Raw genomic sequence first — 21,475 nt, 5'->3', positions numbered from 1 at the left:
AAGCTACAGATAGTCCTCAGTAGTCCTCAATTTAAGATCACAACTGAGCCCAAAAGTTCTGTTGCTAAGCAAGACAGTAGTTAAGTGAGTTTTCCTCATTTTATGATATTTTTGTTAAGCAAATCATTTAGTTGTTAAGCAAATCTGGCTTCCCCTATTGATTTTGTTTGTTAAAAGTCAGCTGGAAAGGTTAAAAATGATGACCACATGACCCTGGGACAATGCAGCTATCATAAATACACACCAAATACCAAGCGCCCTAATTGTGATCTTATGACCATGGGATTGATACAATGGTTGTAACTGGGAAAACAGATCATAAATCATTCTTTAGTGCCATTGTTACTTTGAATGATCACTAAAGTCAAGAACTACGTACCTTACCATGTTTGTATCTTGGAAAACACTTATTGAAACTAGTGATGATCATAGTACGGTCTTCTTAGGCAATTGTATGAATTTACTAAGTTGATTATTTGAATCCAGTTCTCTGTGATAACAGATGATTATATGAATTCTGAAAGGCTCAGTTCAAAGAATTACATGAAGTTATTTTATAGGATTCACTTGATGTAGTATTTTTTAAACTTGGCAACTTTAAGATTCTACTGCCTGCTTGCTCAATAAATCTCTTAAATTTGCCTGCTTGAAAATACTAATTTGTAAGGGGCTTGGAGCTTTTTGAAACTGAACAGTATATAAATTGCAATAATAAATACTAAATAAAAAGTTTTCAGTATAATTGTGGCATCTTGTATATATTGCTAGACTATATACTATTTAATTTAGTTTTCCCCAAGTTGAAATATTCTACAAATGTGTGTATTTTAACTTCCAGAACTTTCAGTCAATATTTCATAATCTGAAGATGGCCAGATTAAGAAAGGTTCTTCTAGCAGAATGAAGTGTTATTGTTGGTGCTGTAATTCAGTTTTAATTATGAACTCAGAAATACTCATAACAGGCAGCTTAATAAAAATAAGCCAACAGGTTGAAGTTTAATGCTTCCAAATTCAGAGTCATTCCAATTAAAGTATCATAGCCAGTAATAAACTTTAAAGTAAGTTAAAATATGATTCAAATTTTGTAATCTTTTACATCAGGCATATTTTTTTTCATCTTTTAATTCTTTCTAAATCATACTGTGAATTTTCTTAATTTTATTGTTATCTTAGAATAATCATATTATTAGTACACCATTTGGCATTTAATGCTCTATGAAACTTTGTTCATGAACAAAGGAGACTGAATTACAGACAATCTTGCTTTTATACTTCAATATTTCACATACAGACTCTCCCACACAAATATAAAATCACCAAGGTCTCCAGCCAAACAATCTCATTATCACCTTGTGTTTCCAATGCTTTCTGTATAATAAGAAATAATGCCTGATACGCACATAAGGCCTTGAAATGAACTGATGAAAATCCAAGATTTTTTTTTAATTATGAAATACATATCAAAGGTTGATGAAGAAGTTTCAGAATTATAAAAAAAAATTTGTTGGTGACAGGTATAAAGAGGTTGTAGATACGAATTTTCACGAGGGACTGCTTGTTCTCAGTGATTCTCACATGACAGAACAGATTCACACTGATTCACACTTTCAGAAAGCCCTGAGCAAAAGCATAATTGCTAGGTGGCAGTAGCTTATTAGAGGGCCTGTCTCTTTTACAATTTGATTCACTTCAGGCATATTGCTAGAATAAAAACATGAGGAAGAAGTATATCACTAAGAAGGAAACAAAAATAATAAAAAGGTCATTTATGGTTTCAGAGAAATATCTTGGCAATCTTGTTTTTTTGATTATCAGATAATCACTTTTGTGTGTTTAACATATCTTCTTCAATTAAACAACAACAACAACAATAATAATAATAGATTTGGAAGGGGCCTTGGAGGTCTTCTAGTCCAGCCCTCTGCTCAGGCAGGAAACCTTATATCATTTCAGCAAATGGTTGTCCAGTTTCTTCTTAAAAACTTCCAGTGTTGGAGCATTCACAACTTCTGGAGGCAAGTTGTTCCACTGATTAATTGTTCTGTCAGGAAACTTCTCCTTAGTTCTAGGTTGCTTCTCTCTTTGATTACTTCTTGTCCTGCCTTCAGGTGCTTTGGAGAATAGCTTGATTCCGTGAGATCTTGGAACACTGCTATCATGTCACTCCGCAGGTTAAGGCTGAGGAAAATGAGCTGCAGGAGGTTCCAGGCGAGAACCAGGAGCAGCTGCTACCTATTAGCAATAAGGAGGAGGTAGCGTCCACATTTCTTCCTGATCCAAAGACACATAGAGCAGGGAGAAGACAGGCACAATGCCAGTCAGCAACCTCACCTCTCATGAAGGGCTGCACTGGCATTGCCCTGAGGCCCAGCTCTGTGCCTTGTGTGCTTGTGCCATGTATCCTGCCCTGTTTGACTCCTGGACTGCTTTCCTGGACTTGATGTATGCCCTCTCAGTTACTCAGTGACTCTTGTTGTATTGAGCTTGGAATCCAGACCTGCGCAACAGGGCTGATTTCGAAGGACTTGTTGAGGGGGGTGTAGAATTCTTGCCATATGTGGGGGGGAGGAGCTGGGCAGCACATTTAGTGACCACTCGAAGTTGCAACAGCACTGAAAAAAGTAACATGACCATTTTTCGCAGAACTATTGCTGCATCCCCATAGTCATGTGATCAAAATCCAGATATTTGGCAATTGACCCATATTTATAACAGTTGTAGTGCCCTGGGGTCATAATGATCACTTTTTGCCATCTGCTGACAAGCAAAGTCAATAGGGAAGCCAGATTCATTTAATCTCTATGTTACTAACTTAATAACTGCAGTGATTCACTTAACAACCGTAGCAAGAAAGGTCGTAAAATGGGGCAAAACTCACTAAACAACTGTCTTGCTTAACAACATACATTTTGGGTTCAATTGTGGTCATAAGTCAAAGACTATCTGTACTGGAAATACGGAACAATGAAAGAGTTATAGAACGTCAATTCCAATTACATAGAATATTTATTTAAAAGTAAGATTAGGAAAGAAGAATTAATATCTTTTGAGAGTAGCGTGGCAGTTTAACATTTATATATTTGGAACATTCTGCCATTATAATATTCACCCATCTAGGCATAGGCCATTTTAACAGAATAACAGAGTTGGAAGGGATCTTGGAGGTCTTCTAGTCCAACCCTCTGCTCTGGCGGGAAATCTATTCCATTTCAGACAAATGGTTGTCCAATCAATTTTATAAAGAAGGTTATTTGAGCAGATTACATTACATTGTAGTACATGACATTGAGTCTCTGGTTTGAGATCAGAAGCCAGAGACATAGAATGGGGCTTGATTCTACTGTAATTATGGTGCCTTTGGTGATTTCCATCTGATCATCAAATGAAAATCCCTCTATGACTTGTGTGCTGTATTATTAACTTACATTCCTTACAAAGGCAATTAATAATAAACATTCTCACTTATTAAAAAACTGAACTGCACTTAATCTTCATCCTGAAATCTCAATTGCTACCCATAAAAATCTCACACAAAGTAAATTGTAAACTAACATAATATGTTTATTATTTTTGCCTCCAGGCAAAATCAGTAAATGTACTCAAATCTTGTAAGAATCCAAGAGACTTTGAGGCTAGTAATATAATATAACAGAGTATTTGAATGTATGAGCCAAAAAGAGCAACTTGGTTTGTAAGTGCTGAATGTTTATTGTATCAGTATTATGACTATATTAATATTAAGTACTAATACTAAACAAAAATCAGAGGATCGCAGTAAAATTTGGGATAAGGAAAAAATAGACGCATTACTTTTTTGAAGATTTTTAAAGTAAAAAAATAAAGTTCTATCCATCCCTGTCCTTACATTAAATTGTTCAGTATGGACGGCATATTATAGCATGGACAGTCTTGTGTCGTTCTGGAGAACAAAAACTAAATCAATTCAGATTAAAAGAGAGTTTTGAAGAATATTTTGACTAATTCAAACTGCTCCAACAGTAAAACAAAGTCTTTGCTCTGAAAAAACATTTTTATCTTAATTAGAAGCTGTTCTTATCCATTACCTCTGGAAACCGATATGTTTCCTAGTTCTTTTAAGTATTCTGAAAGTACCTTTCTGAATACCCACTTACCCCTCTCCTGTTTATTGGATGAAAGTAGCAATTTTGTTCTACTTCCTTCAGAAAAACAAATTAATGAACACTTGAATGCTATAAAAGAATCTACTGTATCCTATAATTTTCAAACAATGTGTGTTGTATCATGAAATTTGTAGTTCTACAGGTTTAGTAACAGAAAAGATCAGGTAGGATAAACCTCTTTTCCTGCCTGCTTGCTGCTATCCATAATGTCCCATAGGTATACTTTAATCCTGGGCTGTCTTGACGTCATTTTCACTTTTTAATTCTCTTGGTCATAGTTCTAAATGTAATAGAACTTTAGGACATTCATAGGATCCATCTCTCTCTCTCTCTCTCTCTCTCTCTCTCTCTCTCTCTCTCTCTTTCTTAGCAAGGATATACATGCATATATTTGAATGATATGGTTGGAAAACTCAGAAGATTATATTTTACTCTGCCTCCTATTTAGCTAATATTTAATTACTATTTGGGCTCAAGAACAACATGTAGTTTTCATTCAGATTAGAACTGTCTATTAGATCAAGAAATTAAATTATTTAAATGTATAAAGGTAAAGAAATAATTGTATTAAAACAAATACCATGTAGTATACGAAATCAGAGACGAGAATACCATTTTTTAATGACTCAATTAATTAAATATAAAGTCAAGTTTCGTTGGTTAATACCTGAAGGCATACTTTTAACTTGGCAGGATAAAAAATACAAGATAGATACACTTGAGAAAGCACAGGACTTTTATGAGAGTTACTTTTCACAAGGAGAAGAACAAGAAAGTAGGGAAGAGTCGGAGAATAAAAGTTATGATGAAGATCTATTAGAGGAAGTTGATCGAGAGCGAGAAATACAAAAGTTACAAGAAAGAGAAAGGTTAGAAAGAGAAGCAAAAAGAAGACTTATAGAGACAAGAAGTATAAAACAAAATAAAAACAAAAAAAATAGATCAAGTTAAAAATGGGAGACGTAATTAAGCTCTTTTCTATAAATATTAATGGATTAAATATATCAAGAAAAAGAGTTTAGACGTTTAACAATTTAAGGAAATTGGATGTAGATGTGATGTATCTTTAGGAAGTTTACATAAAATAGGATTATAGAAAATTACTAGAGAAAGTAAAATTTAGAAACATTATACACAATATTAGCATAAAACAAGAAAGGAGGAATTATTATATATGTCAAAGAAAAATAAAATTAAATAAATATACTTGGATGAAAAGGGGTAAATTTTAATATTGGAAATAGTATTAGAGTAAAAACAGTATAAGCACTAATAATATGAGAATATTTGTATGATCACCATGCTTAGATGGAATTCCGGTCAAATAAAAAATATGAGTGTTACTACAATGAATAATGTTGGATTCCTAGTAAGTAGTAGAATATGAAAGAAGGAAAATGTAAGTAAGAAACAATGGGGCAATAAGGACAAATATTTCAAAGAAGAAAGAGGGGGGAAATGTAAAGAATAGAAGAGTACTGTTACAAACTGCTGTTAACAAAAAAGGATATATTATGTGTGTATGTGTGTAATGTTTGTTGTGTTTTGTTTTGTTTTGTTGATCTAAAATAAAAAAAGAAATTAAATTATTTAAAAATCAGATATAAAAATGCACAACTGGATTTAAGACAGTATGTAGAAACAAGCCAATATTTTACTAAGAGTGGTAATTTAAAATATGTGAGAAAGTTTAATATGAGGTTGGAAAATGGTTGAATTATATGTAAATTAGATAAAGTTGTAAATCCATATTTTGTGATACTTAGTAAAAGTAAGGATTGTGTGTTTTTCAAATACATTAAATTCTGCTTCAAAACTACAGTCACTTATTTATTGTTATTGGAAATCTATAAATTTTTATACTTTCCTGTTGTATGATTTGATACCCTGTAAAATGTTTACTGTAGGAATTAGAATCAATTTAAGATATACATTATATTACAAACTTTACATAAAAGGTGATATTTTAGTGCTATGATATAATTGAGACATCTTTTCTTTTTCAGACCTTTACAAAGGGAGCCTGTCAATGAATGGAATTCTTTGGAGATTGAAAGTTGTTTCTTCTCAGACCAACTTTCAGATAAATCAAAAATACCAGACCTTATTAAAAAAGTAAGTTGATAAGTAAGTTGATAGAAAATGCTTGTAAAATAATAAAATATGAATGGAAAATCATGAACGGAAAGCCCCTAGAATTTATTACATTTCTGAAACCCATTGGTTTTCTTTATTTAAGTTAGCCATGCAATTTAAATAAATATTGCAATAACAATAGAGTTATCAAATTCTAATTTTCCATGTGTATTTAAATTGCAACTTTGTGGCCGTGTCCATCCTGCTTTCTTGGCAACAATACACAGCTTTCTTACAGGATGTTCTTACCACTTCCCAGTCTAACTTGCATCCTGAGTAACTGAGCACTAAAATTTGATTGCTGTACAACAAACCCTGCCCATTTTTTATATAAGGAAATGCAATGGATTGGATCTATGAAGAAGGAAAGTAGTGTGATGGATACAGTGAAGCAGCAGTTTTCCAGGCAGGAGGGAGCACATTCCAAGGTGGGGGAGACAAAAGACAATACAGCCAGTAACTAGTTTGGAGAAAGGGGATGAAATTTAGGTTAGCCACTTGCTTGAATCTCTCAGAGTATAATAATTAGGATTAGACTAGTATAGGTTTAGGGTAGTGAAATTCTATCTATATGCTGCAAGTTTAATAGGTTTATAAAAGTTAAAATGATCCAATTGATTCATAATCTTTTAGACCAGTGTTTCTCAACCTTGGCAACTTTACGATGTGTGGACTTCAATTCCCAGAATTCTCCAGCTAGCATTGCTAGCTGGAAAATTTTGGGAGTTGAAGTCCACACATTGTAAAGTTGCCAAGGTTGAGAAACACTGTTTTAGACTCAGTTTTCAGATTACCCTATAAAGAAAGCAGAATCTTTTATAGCTAAGTTCTATAAACAACTTGCCTGGCAGACTTTCCTAACTTTTCTAAAACAGGTTCTCTTTTCTTGGCTATGTTGAATTGTTGGAATCATTTGAGACAGCTCAGTTCATCCTGAAATGTTTCATATTTATTCAGTGTGCCTTGGAAAGCAATGCACAGAAAGAGCAATTGCCACACCCTGTGCTGGTAGTTGCAGTCATTTATTTCCGAGGCTGTTAAGAGTACAATCTGTTACAATAGCATAATTTGCAGATGGATTTTATCTGAGAGAAAAAGATAATGTGTGTGTGTGTGTGTGTGTGTGTGTGTGTGTGTGTGTGTGTAGATTAACAAAGTAGAAATACTTAAACTGAAGTGATCTTTCAGCAACATTTGTTTTTGTTTTTATTATTTTACCAAACTATTAGTTAAATATTTCAATTTCATGTTTTTTGTCCAACAGGAAACTAATATGGCACATATCTTAAGCATTAATAGTATCATAAAATTAATATGATTAAGAATATAGTATTACTACATTGAATGTTTCTTCAGTATGGTAATATTTTTAAATTAACTTATTTCAATTATTTCAAATAATGAAATCTAAAGTGTTTTAATTGCTTAAGTATAACTGTCCAAGATTATCATGTAATACAGTAACTCAACTGATTGATTGATTTATCTAATAGTTTAAGTATTATAAAACTTCAATTCAGTTTCAGTTACAATAATAATTATAAAGTAATTTAAAACCTAAATTAGAAAAGTTAAAACGATAATATTCTAATACTTTACAATAAAGGTAGTCTTCAAGTTATAACCATAATGCCTGCCCATTTTGGTTGCAAGTCAGCCCACTACAGTCTAAGCTGGGACAAATGTTAAATGAATTGCCTCAAGTAACAACCATTGATCTCTGGTTTCCCCAGTACAATTCTTAAATGAACATGTTGGTCATTAAGTGGAGTATGGGGTGCCTCAGGGATGGAGGAGATTCTGAAGGCCTAATGCAGGTACAAGCCCAAGGCCTCTCCTACCCCCTGAGTTACCCCATGTTTTGCTTCCTTCCCACTGGAATCCTACATGCCCTTTCCCACTGATCACTCCCTTACCTTTTAATGTAAATCATGTTCTGGAAGCTCTGTCATATTCGGAATGAAACCAAGCTGTTCTATCCCTTAGTGTCCCTAGATTGCATGGCTGTGCCGGAAGCCCTTTTCAGAGTAGCTGAAATGAATTATGGGTCCTTCAAAATGGTACTTGCTTCCAAAAGCAAAAGAGGAACAGCCTAAGGAAAAGAAGCTTGCACTTCCCCAATCCTCCTACTAATTTGTATGCATGCTCACTTCATAGTTGACTATCTTGTCAGTGAGAAACACTTGGGAAGGAAAATGCTGGGCGTCCCTGCTTTTCTGTTTCTGCCACTGTCCATTTCCTGCCAATCTACTTCTGCCTTCCTGGAACTAAATAGAAACCAGTTCTCTAGTCTTTCGGAGCTTTCTCCTGATGGCCAGCTGACTGGGGCAAACCGTTTTGAGATTTCCAGTTGAAAATGGTGTCTGCTTCCAGGAGGCATGGGAAGCAGGCCTAAGCACTTCAGAGTCCTGGGAAGATGGGATGGGGAGAAAGGAGGTGGACACTGCAGTATCCCCTTGGTCAAACGTAAGGGTGAATGACTGTGAGGATGCAACCGTCATAATTTTGAAAAGGTTTGTATGTAATCTGGGGCATCCTTGTAATTTTGAATAGTTGTTAAGTGAGCTGTCATATCCCAAGGTAAAATTCTTTTTCAAAGTACTTAATTCAGTTCCTAAGTTTCTGGGTTTTTTTATATTTGTTAAGTGTCCAAGAAACAATGTATTTATTGAACGATGTAGATACATAAAATAAAAAAAACAATGGACAGGAATGCCACTATAATATATAGTATAACATTTGTAAAACATTTGTGAAACAAAAAAATTCTAGAAATTTTCAATGGATGCGATGGTGTGAAAACAAACATATGCTCTTGGCTATTTTTTCAAAGTACATATGTTCATTTTTACTTTGTGTTTTGCATTGAGATAAGACCTTTGTGAATATAACAAAAGCATTTCATGATTTGCCCAGAAAATATGCTTGCTTTTAGCCTATTTTCCCGGTGACTTTCTAGAAAGTTCATTTTTCTGGTTAAACTGAAAATAGATGTGGTAAAGGACTATAGTGCTTGACCCCAGCATTCCAGAAATTGTCTGAAGAACAGAGATTTTGAAACTAAAGCTTGCTATTTTGTATATCCATATATGACTTGTTCAATATACTTTGCATACTTCAAATATAATGCTTGAAAAGACATACAGATTCAATGTAACATTTTTAGATTAAAATACTTTAAAAGTCAAAATCACATGTTTCTCCTGTTTTTAATGCTCTGATCTAGTAAATCCATTATGTCTTATATCTTATATGTTATCCTGTGCAACATTTTGGATTCACGGACCAGAGGGTATTTTGAAGCAAAATAAATGAATTAATATGGTAATCATTTGCAACATCTTAAAGTTGCTGTGCACTTTCCCAAATTGTGTTATCTGCATGCTTTGAAGCAAACTTTGGAAACAGAATCCAAAGTAGTGCATAGTTCTAAAATAAAACTCACATATATGGTAATGCTTGAAGGTTATAAGAAATACATTACATTGACTTCCAGATCAATGGAAATTTTATCATTTCCTTCTAATTAGCCCAACTTGCAGTAACTCCAAATCTTAGCACAGTTCCTGGCTGGCTGGTTACTTGATAGCTTGGATGGTTGATTAATTATTATGGAGTTGGGCCAAACTCAATATTAATTAATATGAACAATTACCATTCATTTCAACTTGCTGCTAGTCTCAGCTTTTCCTGGGACGATCCAGTAATATCTCTGATCCTGTCTACCTTGCCCCCCCCCTCTCCCTTCTTCTCCTTTTTTCAGCCTAGTCAAGTATTGTCATTTTTTCCAATCCATCATTCACTTCCATTACATGCCCAAGTATGTGAGCGTCTGCCTGTCAATTATTGCCATTCATGGACATATATAATTTATTTTTTTGTTCAAATTGTGTATTTGATACTAATAACTCATGATCTATTCTACAGTCTGCACCTGGAAGTAACCAGTTTAATAGGTAATATCTTGCTTCCCGTTTCCTTTTATGTATTTATTTTCTTTATTTCATTCTAATACTATACTGAACATTGATGCAGAATCTGTTTATTAATTTATGCTTATTTACATTTATTTGAATTAATTCTACATGGTTTATAATAATAAAACAATAAAATAAATAAACCAATTAATGCAATACCATTATAAAAACATGTTCATCAAGCCCCATTAAAATGCAATCTACCTACATAGCAATGTCCTTTCTGAGAGCTCCCTGAAAAAAATGAAGCCTTAATTGTAATGATGGGAGAAAGAGGGACAAACTTTATCAAATCAGAAATACAATTGCAGAAGGTCTTATATGTATTTTCCATTACTTGGGACCCGGAGAATTTTCTGTGTGTGTGTGTGTGTGTGTGCGCGCGCACACACACACACACACACACACACACACATCAAAGGGGGCATATTCCACATGAAGCTGAAGGTCCTGAATATAACAAGGATCTGCGCCATAAACAGCTCTAGAAGTGATAATCAGCATCTTGATTAGAGCCTGGAAGCAAAGCAACAACCATTTTAGCTTTTGCAGTATAATAATCATTCTACTATACCAGTTAACCCAAATCAGATAGCCACATTCTGTGCCAGCTATGGCTTGTAAGTTGTCTTCAAGGGGAACCTCATCTAGAATAGTTTAAGCAGGAAATAATAAGGTTCTGAGTCACTGTAGTTTACAACTGGTGAATCACTAAAGTTGGCCACAAGCCCCTGGTGTTGATTTATCTTATTTAAAACAGATGTTGGCAATAAAACTAATTAATTTCACAAAATTCAACTAATTCTATCTCATATATTATTGCATTTATTTAGTCGAAACCTTAATTAAATCCAATTTCTTCTGGGTTTGTCATTTTAATAATCCATTAATAGTAGTGCGTCATTAAGTTGTATTTATAATATTTATTTATTTATTTATTTGTCCTTGCTATAAGTACATTATATTTAGATTTTCTCTTACCATCAAGAAAGCCTTTGGGGAAAAATATATTTAGAAAAAATAGAATTTCAAAATAATGGCTAAAAATTCTGAACTTCACTAACACGTACTAACTTGAACAGACATTCCAAAAAATATGAATATGCTTTTATACAATATGCTGGAAGTTACCAGGCTAACAGGAAATTATTTACTAATCAATGCAGCAATGATTGGTGGGAGATTTTAACAGATGGCTATAGTTAGCCATCTCCCAAGATTAACTCTGGATTTTTCACACTGCTGTGCCTAGGCAAGGTTGCAAGAGGGCTTATCCAGTCAAAATAGGAGCAAATTTTGACAGCTTTGACTATACTGCTTGAAACATTGACTAAAATGTCAATGACTGGAGAGTATGATTCATAGTTTAAGAACTTTTATTCTGGACAGTTAAGATAAACTAATAAGTTAATTTTTTATGTAATGCAATTTTTATTTCAGCACTTACAACTGCTAACAATTTGGGTGGTTGCTAAATTAAGGTTCAAACTGTACTCTGTTAAATTGGTGAACCAGAGATTTGATAATTAAGAGAAGACCAAAGTAATATTCTCTCTATAAATATATTGCTTTGTTCATTTTCTTTCTCATATTTGTGAAGAAAGATTAATTGATTATGTGCTATCTTGCTAACTTTTGAAACAGATTTTTTCCAGGATGATCTGGCCCCAACTTGGCTTTTTAAATCTTTCCATTATTGTTGTAATTGAATCTACTTTCTTTGTTGCTGTCAGCCGCTGCTTCTGTTTCCTTCCACCTTTCCCAGCTTTATAGACTTATTAAAATTGCACAATAATTTGATAATTTCTACCTGATTATTTATGTGAGTGTAAATATTGGATTAATTTAATCATTGATCTATTTGTATATTTTCTTGCCTCCCCATTGCTGTTCTCCAACATCAATGTTTAAAAGCATAAAAATGCTTTTCTATCTGTTTCTATCTTTTGCATTAGAGAATTGCATTAGGGAAAATCTAATTTTATAATACAGACAAATGGTATTTGAGTTTTTTTTCCCCTAAGGTTTACATTGCTATTCTACATGTGCTAGTCTATATTTCTTGACTAAGGTTCTCTTACAGAATAGTATTATCACATTTCATAGGTTATTGATGTTTCTTACTCCAGTTTTAAAGTCATGCTTATCTTTTTTCAATCTAGCATTCCTCAAGAAAATTCAGCTTATAAATAAGGCCAGATTATATAGCTTTGTTTCATTCCTTTTATTAACATACGATGTAAATAAGTGACCTCAGCATGTTCTATCTGTACTGTAGCTTCTTGTCCCATGTTTAAATTTTGCATTAAGATGATGATGTTAAAGACCAAACAATAATAAAGTAATATTAGTGTGAAATACATTTAACTAGTGCTTAACCAGTGTATAACACACGTCATACAACCCGCCTTGCCTACCCTACAAGGTTTACCTTTCTAGTTGAAAAAAAAACATCCTTTAGTTTTTAGTGTATCTAAAAGACTAGGATTTTGTTCAAGGTAAGTTTATACTGTACAATACATGATATATTTGGAGATCTCAGAAATTAGTAGATTAGCCTAGTTTGCATATTGGCCTGAATAGTTTGTTGTTTAATTTTGGTTTATTAAATTATACCAAATACTGGAGGTGACTGCTATATGGATGGCGGACTCTAACCACTCGACTCCTTCCCCCCAGCTCTCTGTTCTTCACCAATCCATCTTTTTGGTTATCATATTGATGCATTATTCTTGCTGTGTACCTTTGTCATTGTTTATTTTATTGTTCTGTTATTTTACTTCTGTTTACACTCCTTTCATCTTTTTATTATTGAAAACTGCCTAAAGTAACCCCATGGCAAGATAGACAGCAAATAAATTTATAAATAAGTGAAAAACTAAGTAAACAATATTTGGCAAATGTATGCAATCAATTAGGCCATAAATTAGCGGTATCTGTCCAATACATTAAGCTAATATGAAACTACATATTTGCGTAGCACAATACATTAACTCATCTGTTAATTATCTCTTGGAATGATAGACTCAACATTATTATTTGTAAGACCATTACTTGCTATATCTATATCTTATTAGGCTAAATATCCATCAGATTTCACAGCGCAGCAAGATATGAAGACTCAGATATCCATCTGCGTTCAATTAACTTTTTCTGAAACCATTCCCATAGTCCCCCAAAAGAGTGAGACCATAGTCTCTTTTTCTAAAACTCCTTCTGATTTCTGTTTCATTAAGTTTGATATATCATTCAAATTATCTACTGCGGATATTTTTATCCTTAAATCCGAAGTAATATGTTTACCCCCATTACTATATTAATACTGTTTTAAAACAGCACGGCTGATATTTGCTTGCTTTTTAAAAAAAGAACAGAAATCAAGCATATCCATAATAGAAATATTGTTGTCTTACATTTTTATTGCAAACTGGTTGGTCATTGTTATTCTTTTTTACAGATAGGATATTAGAGACCTGATTATTTTTCCATAAGAAGGTAATGATGTGAGTCAGTGCTTTATTCTTATTATACAAATAAGGAATTCAGGCTGAAAAATTTAATACTAGCATTTTGCTGAGCTGGCAGTTTGAATTATGTTAGATCAAAGTACATAGATTTTGTCTATTCTCTCTTCTGTACCAGGCTGAGTCTATGGTAATATTTTTTAAAGAATATTTTTGGAAAACACACTAATACTTATGCCTGTTGCTCAATGATTACTTAGTGCTGGGAAGAGTGGTGGTTGACCAAAATATGCCACAATCTAGTTTGTTTTGTGTTCAAAGATGCAATCGACTCTCTGGTTAACCATAAATAAGAAAACAAAATAGTTCAACTTTAGTAAAGCAGAAAAGGAAGGGAAATAGTAAGCTTTCCCAAAAAATTCTGTAAATTTTCGGTGGCCAAAATTTATGCATTTTCTATAGCTTTGGGAAATATTCCTTCATTTATAGCATTCCTTCATTACACTAAGTTGCTTTTTGTACTCACTGAAAATATTTGAATCAATGTGTGCGCATTATAAATATGTCTAATATTCAAAATTTATTTACATTAGAGGCAGAAGAAACAAGGTATTTGGAAGAAGATAGTACATCTTCTCTACACTGATTCCATGTTACAAAAAGAAAACGTATTTACATTGCTTTTGTTTGAAGTTTAGCTTTCTATCTCATGCTGTTATATTTATCCCTTAGAATTGCAAAAGAATGTGGGAATAATCACTGCCATATCTGACATGCTAACTGACACATAAAACAACACAATTTTGCATTTTTTCCAGCCTGGAAAATATGCCAAAAGTGAATACCATTCTTCTTTGGTTCAGCTTCTCATCAAAGTGAAGAGTGGATTTCATGATGGTGATATTGAAGGAGAAGGAAGAGGAGAAAAAGAAGAAGAGAAGGAAGATCAAAAGAGAATTTAACATACCCTTTGACTTTAGATAGTCACAAGCGATATCACATTAATAGCAAATAAGCAAAAAACTGATAGAAAAACCGATAGAAAAGTAAGACTCTGATAAAGAGATGATGCTGGTTTGATATCTTTATAAACTCTGATATAAACAGACTGAAGTTACATAAAATGAGCAAATGGCTGGGCTTGTATAAAAATAAAAACCACCAAGGACGTAAATTAGATTGAAATACACAGAAAAAGAAATTAAGGACAATTCTTAGCTAGACTTTTCTTTTTCCTCTAGAGAATAGCCTAGTCTTGGAACAGATTTTGCCTCTATGCCAATTTGTTAACATACAGCATCATTCCTGGAAATTCTACATTTATTGATTGATTAATTAATATGGCCACAAAACTGACACTGGGTAGCTTCTAATTAACCAATAAAAATGAAGTGAACAATTTGAATTAAACAATACATTATGCGTTATATGAGTCTGTGGAAAGATGTTATATTTCTGCATCCCAGTTTCTATTTGTATTTTGAAACTACAAAAAATAATAGAAAACCTTTGGCCTTTGTGAGCTGTTGGATGTATCTGTCCCTTATGAAGATGTAGATTTTATCTCTGAGATGTGTTCGCGTGTGCTTTTGAGTCAGTGTTCATTCCTGGACCAGTCCTGGCAAGATTTTGAAAGTGGTTTTCCATTGCCTGCTTCCTAGGACTGAGAAAGAGTGACTGGGCCAAGATAACTTACATGGCACTGGGCCCAAGATAGGATTAGAACTCATTGTCTCCTAGTTTGTAACCTGGTTCCTGAACCACTACATCAAGCTTGTTCTCTGTCTCAAACAAGGGAATGTGCATTGGAATAGAAGACAGTGAATGGATAGTAAGAGCTTATGTGTCCACCTACAATATACTATTTTCACCATTAAAAGGAAGGGTTTTGCCACAAAGAAGAGGGAGTCAAGCTATTTCCTGAAGGCAGGAAAAGAAGCAACGGATGGAAACTAATCAAGGAGAGAAGCAACCTAGAACTAAGAAGAAATGTCCTGACAGTTAGAACAATTAACCAGTGGAACAACCTGCCTCTGGAAGCTGTGAATGCTCCAACATTGGAAGTTTTAAAGAAGAGATGGGACAACCATTTGTCCGAAATGGTAGAGGGTTTCCTGCCTGAACATGGAGTTCTATTCTATTCTATTCTATTCTATTCTATTCTATTCTATTCTATTCTATTCTATTATCATCTAAACGCATTTCTTGCTTTATTCTCTATCTTTACAAGCTCTTATGATAATCAGATCTCTTTCTTATAATTATCCAATTGTAGCCAAACCCACACATTTTATAAATGTATTTCAGTACCTTTCAAAATGATTTCCAGATGAAATTTCTCATCGTTTTTCAATTATGCTACACAATGAGTCAGCATTTTTATTCTAGTACACACCATACACCGAAATCTTTTTCCCGAATCTGGTCTCTGATATTAGAGACCTCAGTAATCTGTTAGATTATTGTTCAATTTTTCCCCAGCCTATATTACTATTTTATACTTGCATATAAATTGAACTGCATTTGCAATTTTAACTGCCATTTCTTTTTTTTTCTTTTTCAAGCTTTTCATTTTTCTACCTGTTGCTATGATGTTATTTCTGTATCCGTGCAAAAATAGATAAGTGCCACTATGATGCTGTTCCTGTAAAATACATTGATAATTAAGAAACCTGCTTCTAGTCAGCAATTTTAGTTGAAAGAAATATAAATAATTTCAGATGTTTATAATAGTAAGATTTTTTTCTCTTTTGCTGGCAATATTTAGAGATAATTTTTCTCATTTAGTAAAATATATTTTATTTATTTATTTATTATTTTATTATTGAATATATTGAGATTAGTAATACAGAACAAAGCCCCTGACTCTTGAGAAATCATTTTTATCAAATTCACACCTAACAGAGTTACTAAAGTTATTTGATCATCCAATGACTTTATTTACTAGTTAATTTATTTATTTAATTTAAAAAAAAAACTGCATGATATATTAAGTCAGCTGCCCAAATTGCAATCAACATTACACAGGGCAAACTAAACCTAGACTCAGTTACTGGGAAGTATGAGGGTAAACATTGAATTCATTCATTCAGAAGAATAAAAAAGAATGGTAGTATATATATATAAATTTCTCAGTTAGTAAATTTTCATTAAATGGAGTTTTATGAAGTGTAATTTTTTATGATATTTTATAAAATAGGTATTGTTGCTGAAGGAATACTGCTGTTCTTTGTTTTCACTCACAGATTTGTCTTTTCACCTAGCTCTCCCACATCCTGTACGTAACTTCCCTATATACTATTTATATAATGCCATACAATCACATCTGTTTTCTGAGTTCTTTAAAGTTGTTTTCTGCATAGCTATGGTTTGCAGTTCTGCCTTCAGTGCTGCTGTAATATTTTCAACAGTGCTAACATTTTCTCTCAGTGTCTTCTGATTTTCTATTAAAAATTAAATAATTTATAAACCAATACAAAATTGAAACAGTGCAGTCTTGGAGTTTAAGAAAAATGTTCATTCTAATATAAGAAAGAACCATATAAACTTTTATATTTTGGAGACTATTTACCTAATATAACATATTATGAATTCAATGCCTGATGATGGCAAAGTACCTAAAAATCTAAGAATTTTTCTCTATATTAGGGATTTTTTTATTTTTAAAGAAAAAAAAATCCTAATAGTCTTCTTGGATTGTAGTATACCAGTCTAATGGGACATTTTATGCACTAGAGAAAAATCCAACCATAAAATAACTTTAGTTTCTAGTTTCTGCACTTCTTTGAAGCACTCATATTTCTCAAGGACATTTTATAAATTAAAATATTATCTCCTGATTTTATAGATTCAAGATGCTGCAAGTCGGGGCTTGAAATTTGTTGGGATAGTACCTCAGCATGTTTCCCAAATGAACTCCAAGTGTAGTAGTGCTGTAATATCTATCAGCAACAGCTCCGGAGAATTAAAAGATGACAAGAATCCATTAGATATTCCTGAAGATTGTGCTTCATTAAATCTTGAAAAAGGAAATGACATTGATGTATGCAAAGTCCCAGCAGGAGAAGAAGAAGGTAGTAACCAGCAGGTGAACCCTAGTGAAGATCTAGGAGGTGAACAGGCGGTCACTGAGCATTTTAGCTTGAGCTCTCCTGAAGAACTTGGAGGGCAGCTTCATGGTGAGTATGCAGATTCTTCCTTAAGACTATTGAAAGTAGGTTGGGGTTAAGGTCTTGACTTGCTGTTTCATAAATGTAATATTTTGAAGGAATGAAAAATACATTTTGCCATTCATTTTGTACTAATGATGATATTATTTTCTATATAATGTGTAATAAGCATAAATGTACTTTGGTACAAACAGAACATTAAGAAATATACAATTACTGATCTGTTTTGCACACAAATAAGCTAACATTTGTTTAAGATAGTTATTTTTTGAATTTATGTATTAGATTCCCTTACTAAGAGAGATGTTTAGTGATATATATTGCAATATTATTGCAGTTATTTCTGTCTTTTTCTTTCTTAAGACAGTGTAGTATATATGAGATTCTCCCCTAATTTTGTTCCCACAATAATTATCTGAAGAGGTTGAATGGAGAAAGACTGGCTGGCCCAATATCACCCATTAAACTCTGCTCCAATACGATCTCTTGAGTATAAATCCTTACTTACTACAATGTCAGGAAAATCAAATTTGACTATAGCTTGAAAATGGTTTACAAATACTTGCTTTTTCTGTGATTGCTGTTTAGTTTTAACTTGGAATTTTGACTTGTTTCTGTGCCCTATCCAAGGTTGTTATTAATCCCAGACAAAAGAAGGATAACTATAAAAGGAAGCAGCTCTTAGATAAAATGGTGTTTTTTTTTTTTTTTTGGTGTTTCTTCCATCTTCCTTATCTTTCCAGCAATATCCTTTTTTCTGCTCAAAGAAACACAGAAATGTTGGAGAAGGACTGGATCGCATGTTAGAGCAGTAATAATTACAAAGCACTTCTGGAAGGTGGAATATATGAGAAAACAATTCAAAATCATCCTGTTTTGATTTTTTTTTTTTAGTGTAAGAAGAGTCAGAAAGAAACTGATAGATTTTTAGTATTCTGCTATTACAAGTTACAACAGTAAAGTAGCATTTATTGAATTTTGTTCCTGTTTCCTAATCTGACTTACTTTGAAGGGCTAATTAGTATATCCAATTTTATTTTCTCTTCTAGAGTTCCTCCCTATAGCAGAATAAACTTATGTGATTTGCTGCTAGTTTATAGGGGAAGGACATTTCACAGTATGTATGTTACTGCATTATTCTCAAAAAAAAAAACTTTATAAGTTTCAGTTATGCAGAATATCACATCTAAAGCATGGCTTTTGTTGCCTTCTCATCAGTTAAAGTATTGGTATCTATTTTTATGGATAAGCCTTCAGGAAACATGGGTTATATCAGCTAGGCTAGGGATTTCCAGCCTTTATGGGCCACTGGATGCATTATTCTGTGCCATGAATAGGATCATAAAACGGCTTCTATGAAGTGTATATGCTTGCTCACAAAATGTCTGCAATAGGGTAGTGGCCAATCAGAAAATTTAGTATGTAACAAAAATATCTGTTTTATATAAAAGCAATTTGCGGGTCATAAAAGCAAGTTACTGGCACAGGAACAAGAACTCAAGGCAGACTGTGACCTTGAAATGTCACAAACAAATCAAAATACTTATTTCTTTGGAGGAGAATTAATAACGCTAAATTAATGCTAAAGCAAATTCTTCCAGCATGAAACTAAGATTGAGGAACACATTTAGATTCTTATTTTGTGATTCAAGCTATTGAACTAGTGTAGTTCTTCATTTTGTTAAAAAAAAAAAAGCTTTGTATATAGCAAATATAGATACTATTGGGCTTAATCTGGGTATTTTATTAACTTTCGAAATGTCAGTTTGGAATTCTATATCATTTTTCTGATGACATCACTACTACATAGCCATACCTGTGGCATTGAAAGGCTGCAAAAATAATCAGAAAAAGAAAAAAGAATGAAGAAAGAAAAACTATAATCAGGGCTTAAGGGCTCCCGTGGGAATTAACCAGTACTATGGTCCAAACTCCAAAAGTAGGTAGTGTTAAATCCATTTTTTTCAGTTTTATTATTATTTGGTGCTTTTGTGATAATGCAGCTTTTTAAAAATTCCAGGTTTATTATTCATCAGCAGAGGGTGTAATGTCAATGAAATTCACTGCCATCACTCTACCTAATGATGGAAAATGCTCACACATCTTTGGGAAGGAGCATTCTGAAAGAAGCTAAAATTGATTGGAATAAAAAATAAAGTAATAGGAGATCAACACAAGAAAAGAGCAGAAGAAGCACTGAGGTTCATTTGGAGAAAGCTAAGAAAGCTACTGCACTTGGTAGACTTATTTAGGGGGATTGGTTAAGATTGAGTAGAATCTGACATGTAACCGGATGGAAATAATTAGCATACATAAGATGAAAGACAGATTAAAAGGGTTAGATTTTCTACCATTTATTTTTGTATGTGTGTTACTTCAGTTTTCTCCTTGCCAATTTCTGCCAGATTCAGATTTATTTCAATTTACTACTTCTTGACTGAAGATGGTGCACATATCAGAGATGTCTACGTCTTCTAAATAAAGGAAACAAATTTTGAAAACTGCAGTGTATATGGAGTCACAATGACATTAGACTAGCTCAAGTGTTGAATAATGATAATTTGTAGATAATAATATTTGCAATTATGCAGATTAATAAAGTTTTACTTTTCATCATAAAGTAAATATTTAGACTCCCTTTTTATTCAGCCTTGTTTGGCATGGTAGCATAATTACTTGAAAGACAGTAGTAAATTAGTAATATTCTTGTGTCAAAAATTTAAAACAGGTTCCCTGTAATTGTCATGTTTACTTTTATCCTCGTTAGAGCTCTTACAAATTCCCTCTCTCTCTCTCTCTCTCTGTAAGACTTCTGAATAGGAAAGCTGTCTCTTTTTCTCTCTACGTGTGTGTGTCTACATTATGTCTTGCAAAATGATTATAATTAATATCATATATAGTATTGCATAAAAATAGAAACATCTGTACATGGCATAGAATCTGCTATTCTAGAAAGCATGCATTCTAGAATCCCTTTTGAGGATTTGACGGACTCTTCTTACAATCTCCTTAAATCATCAGATAAGCATTATCTTTCCCCTTCTAGGAATTGTTTTTGTTGTTGTTGAAAATTGCCAATATCAGGCCACACTTCTAAATTACTCTCTGTATTTAGAACTGCTGTTTAAACCTTGTATTAGGTTCCAAAGAGATCTAATTAAATCAGAATATTGTCATATAATACCTTTTACTAATTTTGCATTATTGTCAGAACAATAGATACACAGCTTTACAGACTTAAACTGAAGAGTTAAACAAACATTTAATAAACATAATAAACATTTAATAAAACTATTGATGTTTGATAATCATACTGATGTACACCAGCTTCAGTACTTCGTTTGAAAGTATACTCACCTGTCCAGGAAACAAAGGTAACTGTAGTAGTTTGGGTGCCTTCTGGCGTTAACAAGAACAATTTCCATACTGATATATAGGCATTTTGCCCACAACTGTAGCTATTTTATGAACAGACAAGCACCCGATTCTCATAGTAAAATGTGAGAAGATTCAAATTACACTGTCAAAATTCTAAAGTGCCCATCTGCTCAGAATAGTTGCCTATTCTTGTTTAAAGGAAAGGGC

At 33.0% G+C, this 21,475-nt stretch overlaps 1 protein-coding gene across 2 annotated transcripts in view; it reads left to right on the top strand.

Moving 5' to 3' along the window:
* The window catches only part of RFTN1 (raftlin, lipid raft linker 1), a 118,454-nt gene that overhangs the window by 53,756 nt on the left and 43,223 nt on the right, over positions 1–21,475 (top strand). For both annotated transcript variants that reach the window (XM_039321231.1, XM_039321232.1), the window contains exons 4-5: positions 6,151–6,259; positions 17,569–17,899. In XM_039321231.1, the coding sequence (XP_039177165.1) occupies positions 6,151–6,259; positions 17,569–17,899 (440 nt within the window). The remainder of the gene's footprint in view (positions 1–6,150; positions 6,260–17,568; positions 17,900–21,475) is intronic.

Source organism: Crotalus tigris, unplaced genomic scaffold, assembly GCF_016545835.1.
Source record: "Crotalus tigris isolate CLP2741 ecotype Arizona unplaced genomic scaffold, ASM1654583v1 scf7180000023722.550826, whole genome shotgun sequence".
NCBI classification, from domain to species: domain Eukaryota; kingdom Metazoa; phylum Chordata; class Lepidosauria; order Squamata; family Viperidae; genus Crotalus; species Crotalus tigris.
Note: the sequence above shows the minus strand (reverse complement) of the source record. Positions and strands in the feature narration are given on the sequence as shown.